Source organism: Oncorhynchus mykiss, chromosome 6, assembly GCF_013265735.2.
Source record: "Oncorhynchus mykiss isolate Arlee chromosome 6, USDA_OmykA_1.1, whole genome shotgun sequence".
Lineage (NCBI taxonomy): Eukaryota > Metazoa > Chordata > Actinopteri > Salmoniformes > Salmonidae > Oncorhynchus > Oncorhynchus mykiss.
The window spans coordinates 10,496,452-10,509,143 of record NC_048570.1 but is presented as its reverse complement, the minus strand read 5'-3'; the positions used below and the strand labels follow the sequence as shown (position 1 = coordinate 10,509,143).

Below are 12,692 nucleotides of genomic sequence, written 5' to 3'. Positions count from 1 at the left end.
ATTGGACCAATTCTAAGCTTCAGAACATTTATCCTGTTTTGTCCCTACTGAACTGGGCTCAGGTTTTACAACTCTGTTGTAGGTCTGCTCTGGGTCCCTACTGAACTGGGCTCAGGTTTTACAACTCTGTTGTAGGTCTGCTCTGGGTCCCTACTGAACTGGGATCAGGTTTTACAACTCTGTTGTAGGTCTGCTCTGGGTCCCTACTGAACTGGGCTCAGGTTTTAGAACTCTGTTGTAGGTCTGCACTGGATCCACTTAGCGATGTTCGGGATGGCCTCCACCCGGTCAGTCAGGCCACACAGGGCAGGATGGTGATCAGCAAAGCCCGGTCTCAGCACACTGAAGGTAGTGAAGCACACATGGCAGTACAGATCAGCCCAGGTCTCCTGCACCAAACAGAATAAGGTAAGGTATGTCAGACTATGGTGGCCACATTGAGCGAGGCAGTTGGAGAAACCGACATGGCTTGGTCCCAGATCTGTGTATGCTATCCTGTCAATTTAAACAGGACCATTGACCCACCCAGGTTAATTCTACAAAAGCAATGTCTCAACAACAACAAAAATGACTGCAGATATGAGACATTTTCTAAAGATCTACATTTCTGTTCGACAGGTGGATTATTTTATTTAGTCAAATTATTGCTGAATAGTTTAAGGTATGCGAGGTAAATCCCGTAACTAAACACACCAATAAATGTAACCTGTAGTGTTGGTCCCATGTTTCATGAGCTGAAATACATCCTAAAAATGTTCCATGCGCACAAAATGCTTATTCTCAAATTTTGTGAGTATTTCTCCTTTGCCAAGATAATCCATCCACCTGACAGGTGTGGCATATCAAGAAGCTGAGTTAACATAATCAATACACAGGTGCACCTTGTGCTGGGGGCAATAAAGGCACAGTTTTGTCAATACAATGCCACAGATGGTCAAGTTTTGCAGGAGCATGCAATTGACATGCTGACTGCAGGAATGTCCACCAGAACTATTGCCAGAGAATGTTCATTTCTCTACCATACAGTAAGTTGCGCACCCCCGCACCTTCCAGTACACTATACTACAGCATTTCTCAACTTTTACTTTACCAGTAACTAATGAAACGTAGTCCTCTCTTTTTAACCAGCTGATTAAGACATACAACTCACCACTAACTGAGCCTCTACCTCCCTGTTGTGCAGTCGGTCTCTGCTGTCACGCTTTGTCTGTCTGTTTCTCCTTCCTTCTCCAAAAAAATTGTTAAACAAATCTAAATATATTTTAGATTCTTCAAAGTAGCCACACTTTTGTCTTGACAGCTTTGCACACTTGGCATTCTCAACCAGCTTCACCTGGAATGCTTTTCCAACAGTCTTGAAGCAGTTCCCACAAATGCTGAGCACTTGTTGGCTGCTTTTCCTTAACTTTGCGGTCCAACTCATCCCAAAGCATCTCAATTGGGTTGAGGCCAGGTCATTTGATGCAGCACTCCATCACTCTCCTTCTTGGTCAAATAGCCCTGACACAGCCTGGAGGTGCGTTGGGTCATTGTCCTGTTGAAAAACAAATGATAGTCCCACTAAGCGCAAACCAGATAGGATGGCGTATCACTGCAGAATACTGTGGTAGAAATTCTGGTTAAGTGTGCCCTGAATTCTAAATAAATCACTGAGTGTCACCAGTAAAGCATCCCCACACCATCACACCACCTCCATGCTTCACGGTGGGAACCACACATGCGGAGATCATCCGTTCACCTTCACGTGCTTCACGGTTGGGTTGATGTTCTTCGGCTTGCAAGCCTCCCCCTTTTTCCTCCAAACATAACAATGGTCATTATTATTATACCTTTATTTCAACAAGGAACACCGACTGAGACCAAGGTCTCTTTTACAGCTGGGCCCTGCGTATAAATGTTTACACATACATTATGGCCAAACAGTTCTATTTTTAGCGCCTCCTGGGTGGCGCAGTGGTCTAAGGCAGTGCTAGCTGTGCCACCAGAGATCCTGGGAGGTCCATGGGGCGGCGCACATTTGGCCCAGCGTCGTTCCGGGTTAGGGAGGTTTTGGCCGGCTGGGATATCCTTGTCTCATCTCACACTATTGTTAACTTCTTGGTGACGGGGCAGTATTTTAACGTCCAGATGAAATGCATGCCCAAATTCAACTGCCTGGTATTCATCCCCAGAAGATAAGATATGCATATTATTAGATATATTATTAGATTTGGATAGAAAACACGCTGAAGTTTCTAAAACTGTTTGAATCATGTCTGAGAGTAACAGAACGTATGTAGCAGGCGAAACCCCAAGGAAAAAAACATTCAGATTTTTTTTGGTTTGGAGGTCACTCTCTTTTCAATGGGTTTTCATTGGGAATCCAGATTTCTAAGGGTCCTTCTTGCAGTTCCTATCGCTTCCAATGGTTCTCAGTCTTTAGAAATTGGTTGAGGTTTTTTCTTTGTGTAATGAAGAAGTAGCCCTGTTCAAAATGAGGGTCACTTCAAGTGTACTGTTAGAGGCGCGTGACCAGAAAGCTAGCGTCAGTTTGTTTTCTTCCTGTATTGAACACAGATCATGCCATCTTCCCTTTTATTGATTTATTTACGTAAAAAAATACCTAAGGAATGTATTACAAAAGTAGTTTGAAATGTTTTGGCAAAGTTTCCAGGTAACTTTTGAGATATTTTGTAGTCAAGTTATGCAAGTTGGAACCGGTGTTTTTCTGGATCAAACGCGCCAAATAAATGGAAATTTTGGATATATATCGACGGAATTAATCAAACAAAAGGACCATTTGTGATGTTTATGGGACATATTGGAGTGCCAACAAAAGAAGCTCGTCAAAGATAAGGCATGATTTATATTTTTATTTCTGCGTTTTGTGTCGCGCCTGCAGGGTTGAAATATGTTTTCTCTTTGTTTACGGAGGTGCTACCCTCATAATAGCATTGTTTGCTTTCGCCGAAAAGCCTTTCTGAAATCTGACATGTTGGCTGGATTCACAACACGTGTAGCTTTAATTTGGTATCTTACATGTGTTATTTCATGAAAGTTCGATTTTTATAGTAATTTATTTGAAATTGGTGCTAGCGCCCCACATCCCAGAGAGTTTAAACTATTTTAAATGTTGGAAGATAATGATGAAATAATTCCACTCTGAAACCTTATGACTGTATGAAATTGATTAGAATCATACAATTGTTTTGTGTAGTTTTACTCAGTAAAATTATAATAAATGATGTGTGTAATTTTAGTCAGAATTCTCGTAAAACAATATTTGTACAATATGTCTATGGTTGAAAAAATAGTTTTAATGACTCCAACCTAAGTGTATGTAAACTTCCGACTTCAACTCTCTCCCTCGATATGATATCCTCTTGGTGCACCCATCCTTTTAGCGGGATAATTGTCATCAACTTCCGCTGAATTGCAGAGCGCCAAATTCAAATTAAATTACAAAAAATATAACATTTTCATGAAATCACAAGTGCAATATAGCAAAACAAAGCTTAGCTTGTTGTTAATCCACCTGGCGTGTCAGATTTCAATAAAGCTTTTCGGCGAAAGCATAACAAGCGTTTGTGTAAGGACATCTCTCTCAGTAGACAAAATATTACAAACAGCTAGCAGCCAAGTAGATTGGTCACGAAAGTCAGAAAAGCAACAAATCAAATCGCTTACCTTTGATGATCTTCAGATGTTTGCACTCACGAGACTCCCAGTTACACAATAAATGCTCCTTTTGCGCCATAAAGATTATTTTTATATTCAAAATACCTCCATTTGTTTGGCGCGTTATGTTCAGAAATCCACAGGCTCGAGCAGTCACGACATCGCAGACAAATTCCAAATAGTATCCGTAAAGTGCATAGAAAGATGTCAAATGTTTTTTTATAATCAATCCTCAGGTTGTTTTTACAATATATAATCGATAATGTCAACTGGAATGTAGCTTCTTCCATAGGCGAGAGAAAGAAAATGGCTGTTGCGCATGAAAAACTCTGCTGGCACCCAGCCATCCACTGACGCGATGGGTTCTTTCTTGCTAATTTTTCAAAATAAAAGCCTGAAACTATGTTCAAAGACTGATCACAGCATGAGCAAGCCATAGGAAAAGAAATCTGGTTGATATCCCTTTAAATGGAGCGAATGCAGGCTGGTTTGATTTTCTTCAGGTTTTTGCCTGCAATATCAGTTCTGTTATACTCACAGACAATATTTTAACAGTTTTGGAAACTTTAGAGTGTTTTCTATCCTAATCTGACAATTATATGCATATTCTGGGCATGAGAAATAGGTAGTTTCATTTTGGGTACGTTTTTCATCCAAAAATCTAAATACTGCTCCCCTAGTCTCAAGAGGATATAGATAGATAGATATAGATCTAACAGACACATCTTAATATCCACTGTTGAGTATAAAGTACCAGTCAAAAGTTTGGACACTTACTCATTCCAGGTTATTTGTTTTATTTTTTTTTTACATTTCAAAGTCCTTGACATTTTTTGGATTGACTGACCTTCATGTCTTAAAGTAATGATGGGCTGTTGTTTCTCTTTGCTTAGTTTAGCTGTTCTTGCCAAGAGTGTGCAAAGCTGTCATCAAGGCAAAGGGTGGCTACTTTGAAGAATCTCAAATATATTTAGATTTATTTAACGCTTTTTGTGGTTACTACCATGATTGATGTCTTCACTATTATTCTACAATGTAGACAATAGTCAAATAAAGAAAAACCCTTGAATGAGTAGGTGTGTCCAAACTTTAGGAGGACAGGTTCATTGTAATGGCTGGAATGGAATCTATGGAATGGTACCAAACATCCAACACATGGGAATAACTCTTCCGTTGATGCTGTTACAATGAGCCCATAGTCCTATAGCTCCTCACACCATTTAGATGACTCATGAGACATGTTAACAAACCGATGTCATTGGCCAAAATTATGGGACTGAATTACAGTGGAGAGCCCCCCTCCTTTCAACTTACCGAATCACCCACTAACCACTTCCTGTCTCCCAAATGACACTGGAGATGGTCCAGTAACTTGGGGGCGTGGCTTTGGAAAAGCATGTCAATCTTCTGTGTCTGTAGAACAAAACAGGGTTCTCACTCAGGTGAGCACTGTGAATCATTCAGCATGCAGAGGTTGAGCCCCACTGTGGTTTAAACTAAAGTCACTATTAATGACTTGATTTCTTGGGATGGGTTTCCCTGACAAAAAAAACATCTGTCCTGGAAAAAAGGAAATGGAGATTCTCCATTGAGAATGCTATTTATTCGAGAAGTGGTCATAAGTGTACAGTGTCCTAGACACAGATTATGTTATGAATGATTGTCAAGGAATTGTCAAACACTTCATGAACATCTCTCTGATCCAATCCTAAATGGACCACTAGACCCTATGCACTTGTTGAGATCTGGGAGAATTAGCTAATAGCTCTACCTTGCCTTCTGATAGGCTAGCACTAGATGGAGGTTTTCGCATATCAAATCCTCTCAGATCTTCATACCTGCGTAGGGCATACTGTGCACTTGGAAGGTATTCAAACCCCTGGACTTTTTCCACATTTTGTTACGTTAGACTTTTAAATTGATTAAATAGAACATTTTCCTCAACAATCTACACACAATACCCCATATTGACAAAGCAAAAAACTTTTATACATTTTTGCACATTTATATAAAAAGAAATACCTTATTTATTCAGACCCTTTGCTATGAGACTCAACATGGAGCTCAGGTGCATCCTGTTAACACTGATCATCCTTGATGTTTCTACAACTTTATTGGAGTCCACCTGTGGTAAATTAAATTGATTGGACATGATTTGGAAAGGCACACATGTCTATCTATATAAGCTCCCACAGTTGTGCATGTCTGAGCAAAAACCCAAGCTATGAGGTTGTCCGTAGAGCTCAAAGACAGGATTGTGTTGAGACACAGATCTGGGGAAGGGTACCAAGACATTTCTGCAGCATTGAAGGTCCCAAAGAACACAATGGCCTCCATCATTCTTAAATTAAAGGAGTTTGGAACCACCAAGACTCTTCCTCGAGCTGGCCGCCCAGTCAGGGAGGTGACCAAGAACTTGATGGTCATTCTAACAGAGCTCCAGAGTTCCTCTGTGGAGATGAAGAACCTTCCAGAAGGACAAACATCTCTGCAGCACTCCACCAAATCAGGCCTTTATGGTAGAATGGCCAGATGGAAGCCACTCCTCAGTAAAAGGCACATGACAGACCGCTTGGAGTTTGCCAAAAGGCACCTAAAGGACTCTGAACATGAGAAACAAGATTCTCTGGTCTGATGAAAACAAGATTGAGCTCTTTGGCCTGAATGCCAAGAGTCACATCTGTAGGAAACCTGGCACCATCCCTATGGTGAAGCATGGTGGTGGCAGCATCATGCTGTGGGGATGTTTTTTAGTGGCAGGGACTGGGAGACTAGTCAGGATCAAGGGAAAGATGAAGGGAGCGAAGTGCAGAGAGATCCTTGATGAAAACCTGCTCCAGGGTGCTCAGGACCTCAGACTGCGGCAAAGGTTCACCTTCCAACAGGACAACAACCCTAAGCACACAGCCAAGACAATGCAGGAGTGGCTTCGGGACAAGTCTCAATGTCCTTGAATGGCCCAGTCAGAGCCTGGACTTGAACCTGATCTAACATCTCTGGAGAGACCTGAAAATAGCTGTGTACCGATGCTCCCCATCCAACCTGACAGAGCTTGAGAGGATCTGCAGAGAAGAATGGGAGAAACTCCCCAAATACAGGTGTGCCAAGCTTGTAGCGTCATACCCAAGAAGACTCGAGGCTGTAACAGCTGCCAAAGGTGCTTCAACAAAGTACTGAGTCAAGGGTCTGAATACTTATGTAAGTGTGATATGTCTAGGTTTGTAAATTAGAAAAAATTTATACAAACCATTTTTTTCTTTGTCATTACGGGGTATTGTGTATAAGGAAAAAAAACGATATAATCATATTTTAGAATAAGGCTGCAACGTAACAAAATGTGGAAAAGGTCACAGGGTCTGAATACTTTCTGAATGGACTGTAAGTGTCGATTTGGGATTGGGTGTCTGTGCCTTTCCTACTTTGATCTGTGGGTTGTCCTCTCTCCATGGGATTAAGAGGGTGAAGTCGTTGAGAGTGTCGACCAGAGCGTCTGCCTGGGCCTCGGCTAGTCTGCTGTTACCCACAAGTCCTGGGGGAAAAAACAGTTGCGCCACCGGGGAATGAACACAGTTGTTACTAAAGCACAGTGGCTACCGAGTTCCCAAGCGTTTTATGTTCCTCTCTTGCCTTTTAAATTTCATTAAATGCAAGAGGAGAACAGAACGTTCTGGAATATCCTCTTCTTCTTGCTACTTGACCTGTTTCACAATAACAAGATTATTAAATATATTGTTAAAAGATCCAGTGCAGTTTCCTGTGTTGTGTATATATATATATATATTTCCACACTATGAGGCTGCAATAAAACTGTGAAAATTAATGATAATGCCCTTTTAGTGTAAGAGCTGTTTGAAAAGACTGCCTGAAATTTCAGGCAGTTTTGGGGGGGATGGAGTTTTGGCCTGCCTGGTGACATCACCAGGTGGTAAATAATTTTAATAGACCAATAAGAAAGAGATCCAAACCTCTATGCCAATAACAGTTAGTTTTCCCCTCCCCACTCAGACCAGTCCAAGCTAAATTATTGCTTGAGAAATTGCTCTTGCTAAGAAGCAATTTTTCTTTCTTTTTTACAATTTTGATTGAAAACAATCGCAGAAATTATTTGATATCGAGATAAAAATGTGCAGTAGGGGCCTTTAAGATCTGAGCTGTGCATGTTGGGGAATACTAGTCATTACTAGCATACAGTAGTTGGCTACCGTTCAAATATAGGATTATAATATAAGACACATCTCCGTCACAACGGAGGACCGAGCCTTCTGCTCCCTTGCCCCTAGTCTATGGAATGCTCTCCCTGGCCATCTGAGAGTCACTGCATCAATCTGAACTTTTAAAAACAGGCCATGAAACACACTTCTACAGACTTTCTTATAGTCTTCATCTTTTTAGCACCTAGCCTATTATTGCTATTTCCTGCCTTGATTCAAAATGTTTTTATTGTATTTTTGCCTATGTAGAGCTTTGAGAACACTAATGAAAAGCACTTTACAATTTAAATGTATTAGTCTATATTATTATTACCTGCTTCCTTTGCCAGGAACCGTGCAATGGCCAGACTCTGGGTCAGAGGGAGTCCATTCACCTCTAGCACTGGGAGCTTTCCTAATGGAAAGGCTGAGAGAGCGATAATAAGTATGTTGTTGTTCGTCATCAACACTTCTAACCAGAAGATGGAAAATATCAGTGTTGTGTTTGAGACCACCTAAAGTGAGACCGATTCGAGACAGGAGCAAATCGAATCGGAGTCAAAACCAAAGACCGTGAGGGGGGGCAAGGGGACCGAGACCGAGTCAAGACCAGAAGAATGTGAGTCCAATTCAAGACCAGAAGAATGTGAGTCCAATTCAAGACCAGAAGAATGTGAGTCCAATTCAAGACCATGATTGTAATTTTGTCAAATCGCCACCATAAGAGGTAAAAATGTCCAGTATTTCTGTGTTCATATTTCAAAAGAACATATGGATTCTTTATGCATTCAGAATGGTGAAAGAAATGCATGCTGGGGACAAATAGAGAGTCACTTTACAAACGCTCACTGACCCAAACAGGTCTATAATAGATAAAAAGACCAAACATGTTACAACTTCCCCCGGTCTCCCCTTACTAATAGTGAGTGTGCCACTTTCAAACAATTTCCCAAGTGCAGTAATGCTATGAGTAAAGTAAGTCCAGGTCCAGGTTTCAATAGGTGATAAGATATTGTGTGATAAAACCCTTACAAAAAAAGATTACCGTTTTGAAACTGCAGTTCCTGCAGTTGACTTTGGTAATTTGAATGCAGTAAATGCAGAATTACTGCAGTTGAATTGAAGCTTTACTGCATTTTACTGCACTTTACTGCAATCTTTTTTCGTAATTTAAGGGGTGAGGATATTTTGACTGACTAACGGTTTTATGCACTGACTGAATGGGAGCTGATAATGAGTATTTTTTACTGGGCTGGTCTCTGGAAGAAATTAGTATCTAGGTTTCCATCCAATTGACGACAGATTTTCATGCGAATATTCTAAAATCAGCATAACGAAAATATGCACATTTCCCTCTGTAACGGATGTGAAACGGCTAGCTTAGTTAGCGTGGGCGCTAAATAGCGTTTCAATCAGTGACGTCACTTGCTCTGAGACCTTGAAGTAGTAGTTCCCCTTGCTCTGCAAGGGCCGCGGCTTTTGTGGAGCGATGGGTAACGACGCTTCGTAGGCGTCAGTTGTTGATGTGTGCAGAAGGTCCCTGGTTCGCGCCCGGGTATGGGCGAGGGGACGGTCTAAAGTTACACCTCCAGTGGTGTGTTTCCACCAAATTGATTTGTACCGAATACAAATCTAAAGTTCAATGTGTTTCCATCGCATTTTCAACTCTAAACTATACCAAATATGCCGACTCTGGTCTGTCTATGCACATGCGCTCTAGTCAACAGCTCGCAGACACAGTGCAGGAAGGGTAGTCTACATGATGAGATTATGGATAAGAGCGAGAACGGCAGTCAAGCATCGACCACCATGTCACCAGAATAAGACCCTCGATATTTATTGGAAAGCAGCATCAAAGTCATAGCGTGCACGTTCAACACCCTGTCAAATTCATAATGTACTGTGTATCTATAGCCTAATAAACTGCCTCGTTTCCCGAGTCGTAGTGTACGACCACACACCATGTATGCTTTCCTTCGATATGATAGTTATTATAACATTTTTTTGCGCAAATAAGCTTTTCCAACGCTATTTCTCGCTTGTTACATTTACTAACACAAAAAATATCCCATCATGTCTAATGAACAAATTATCTGTAGGAAAATTATAAAATTGTAACGAAACTTCATGTTTCCATCACTGCTGTCTTGATTTTTTTAATATATACGATATGACTTCACTTTCATACTGACCGAGTAAAATGTATCCGACAACGAGATTGAGACCGAGTCTCACTGGTCACAGACGTCAGTCAGTTCAACGTTAAGTTTTGATGTACATTTGGTTGAGTTGTAAACTAACGTGAATTCAACAAATATTTCACCATGTTATTGCATTTAAGTTAAAAGTTGGGTGAAAATACTAACTTCCCTTACGTTGGTGACTTTTCCACGTTGATTCAAACATTCCCCCGAGTTGGTACCTACAACACTGGAAATCGGGGCCATACCAGGGTAAATAGGGGTCGGGATCATAAAGTCCATACAGTCACATACCGATTTTTTCTCATAGCTCCTCTATTAGCTCATAACTCCTCAGTAGCTAATTGTCTTGTCAATGTGATTGAAGTGATCTGCTTACTAAAACATTACTCACTCTTCTTGATCGATGGCCAGTCTCTCCACTCTACCCGTCGATCCTCGAAGGCTATTCCAGCATAGGCAAAGATATACCGAGGCAGCTCTGCTCTACCTCGCATGTTGAAATAGGTGAGCTTGTAGGATGTCATTGCTCCTGCGGAGTTGGAATGCAGTTTGAAAGGTTATGCAGTGCAATTGTGAGTGAGGATAAGTGATCCACCCCCGAACTGAGACCTGGTGACCCATATGTGTATGAATAAGGCGACTTCGAAAAAAACCAACTCGTTTTCGTTTTCTGCATTTTAAAAACAAAACCCTTAAATCGACCTGTTTTCTCATTTATTGTGTCAAAATTGGACATGGAATAAAAGAAAACAAATAACACAATTTATGAAATGTTTTATTTTCTTTTTTTGCTTTGTTCATATCCTGAAGTACACACCCCCTCATAGAATATTCATGAGTTTAGGAGGTGTATTGAAAGCCTAGGTTGGCAGCAAAAACAATGGACTAGACTATGTGAGTGTGACAGGAAGATACAAATACTCATGCTAGCTAAGATGCAGAACTTATCATGAAGGTAGCATGCCAATAGAACAAACTCAACTACAACTGAACAAAGTTGGCTTGCACATGAATGAAGATGGTGCCAACAGACATGGCAGCTCTGCTTCTAGCTCCTAAGCAACTTTGCAGTATTTAGGTTTTTGTGTGTGCTATATTTTACATTATTAGCCCAGAATGTTTTTTGTTTAATTAAATACCATAAATAACTTTTGGATATCGAAGCGGCGGTAACTCACAAGCATTACAACCAGAAATACAACTTTCCCTAATTGCATCCTGAGGACAATTGAACTTATGCCAGAGGCTGCCCCAAGACGTATCCGGTGGAGAAGAGGTATTCAGAGTGGACCTCTAGTATGACTCAGGAGGCGTGCACACCAGCCACCACTTCCGAGTATATTACTCGCTAATGTTCAGTCCCTGGCCAATAAAGTAGACGAGCACAGGGCGAGGAGCTCCTTCCAGAGAGACATCAGGGACTGTAACATACTCTGTTTCACTGAATCAAGGCTCTCTCCAGCTGTACTGTCCATACAGCCAGCTGGGTTCTCGGTACATCATGCAGACAGGAATAAAGAACTCTCCGGGAAGAAGAAAGGTGGGTGTGTATGTTGGTGTGATTGTGATAACGTACAAGTCATTTTCTTCACCCGACCTAGAATATCTCACAATCAATTGCCGAGCATATTACCTCCCAAGAGAATTATCTTTGGTTATCGTCACAGCCGTGAATATTCCCCCTCGAGCTGATACCACGACGGCCCTCGAGGAACTACATTGAACTTTGCACAAACTTCTAACCACATATCCTGAGGCTGCATTTATTGTAGCTGGGGATTTTAACAAAACAAATAGGGATAAAGCTACCAAAGTTCTATCAACACATTGCCTAGAGTACTTGCACATTAAACTCGACCATTGTTACTTCCCCTTCCGGGATGGCTCCAAGGCCCTCCCTTCGGCAAATCAGATCACGACTCCATCCTGCTCCTCCCTTCCTATTGTCAAACTCAAACAGGAAGTACCCGTGCTAAGGTATATTCAACGCTGGTCTGACAATCGGAATCCATGCTTCAAGTTTGTTTTGATCACAAGGAATGGGATAGATGTTCCAGGTTGCCTCTGAAAATAACATTGACGTATATACGGACACAGTGACGGAGTTCATCTGGAAGGGGAGGTTGTTCCCACTGTGACTATTAAAACCTAGACAAAATCAAAAACGTGGATAGATGGCAGAATTTGAGCAAAACTGAAAGCGCAAACAACCGCATTTAACCACGGAAAGGTGACTGGGAATATGGTTGAATACAAACAGTGTAGTTATTCCCTCCATAAGGCAATCAAACAGGCAAAACGTCAGTACAGAGACAAAGTGGAGTCGCAATTCAACGGCTCAGACACGAGACGTATGTGGCAGGATCTACAATCACGGATTATGAAGGGGAAACCAGCCATCTTTCTCCCGGACAAGCTAAATACCTTCTTCGCCCGCTTTGAGGATAACACAGTGCTACCGACGCGGCCCGCGGCCCACTCCCTAGGACTTTGGGCTCTTGTTCTCCGTGGCCAATGTGAGTAAGGCATTTAAGCGTGTTAACCATCGCAAGGCTGCCGGCCCAGATGGCATCCCTAGCCGTGTCCTCAGAGCATGTGTAGACCAGCTGGCTGGAGTGTTTACGGGCATATTCAATCTATC

The 12,692-nt window shown here is 41.6% G+C and overlaps 1 protein-coding gene across 3 annotated transcripts; it reads right to left on the bottom strand.

Annotated features, from left to right (window-relative positions):
* Positions 1-14: 14 nt before the first annotated feature.
* On the bottom strand, positions 15-11,386 carry LOC110525250 (hematopoietic prostaglandin D synthase). Of its 3 annotated transcripts, none has more exons than XM_036979388.1 (5): positions 10,214-10,426; positions 8,182-8,274; positions 7,077-7,186; positions 4,972-5,070; positions 15-389 (listed from the first exon to the last, which is right to left on the bottom strand). In XM_036979388.1, the coding sequence occupies exons 1-5, from the start codon at positions 10,251-10,253 to the stop codon at positions 225-227; spliced, it is 507 nt and encodes a 168-aa protein (XP_036835283.1). In that variant the 5' UTR covers positions 10,254-10,426; the 3' UTR covers positions 15-224. The 3 variants fall into 3 exon arrangements, with proteins under 3 accessions (XP_036835283.1, XP_021460898.1, XP_021460900.1); XM_021605223.2 differs by lacking the exon at positions 10,214-10,426 and adding an exon at positions 10,443-11,375 and having other exon boundaries at positions 95-389; XM_021605225.2 differs by lacking the exons at positions 8,182-8,274; positions 10,214-10,426 and adding an exon at positions 10,443-11,386 and having other exon boundaries at positions 95-389.
* Positions 11,387-12,692: the final 1,306 nt, after the last annotated feature.

Coding starts and splice junctions, on each gene's coding strand:
- LOC110525250 (XM_021605223.2), bottom strand. CDS start 10,575: ATGACATCCTACAAGCTCACCTATTTCAACATGCGAGGTAGAGCAGAG. Junction 5,071..7,076: donor AGGACAACCCACAGATCAAA/GTAGGAAAGGCA, acceptor TTTGTTCTACAG/ACACAGAAGATTGACATGCT. Junction 390..4,971: donor AGTGGTTAGTGGGTGATTCG/GTAAGTTGAAAG, acceptor TGTTTGGTGCAG/GAGACCTGGGCTGATCTGTA.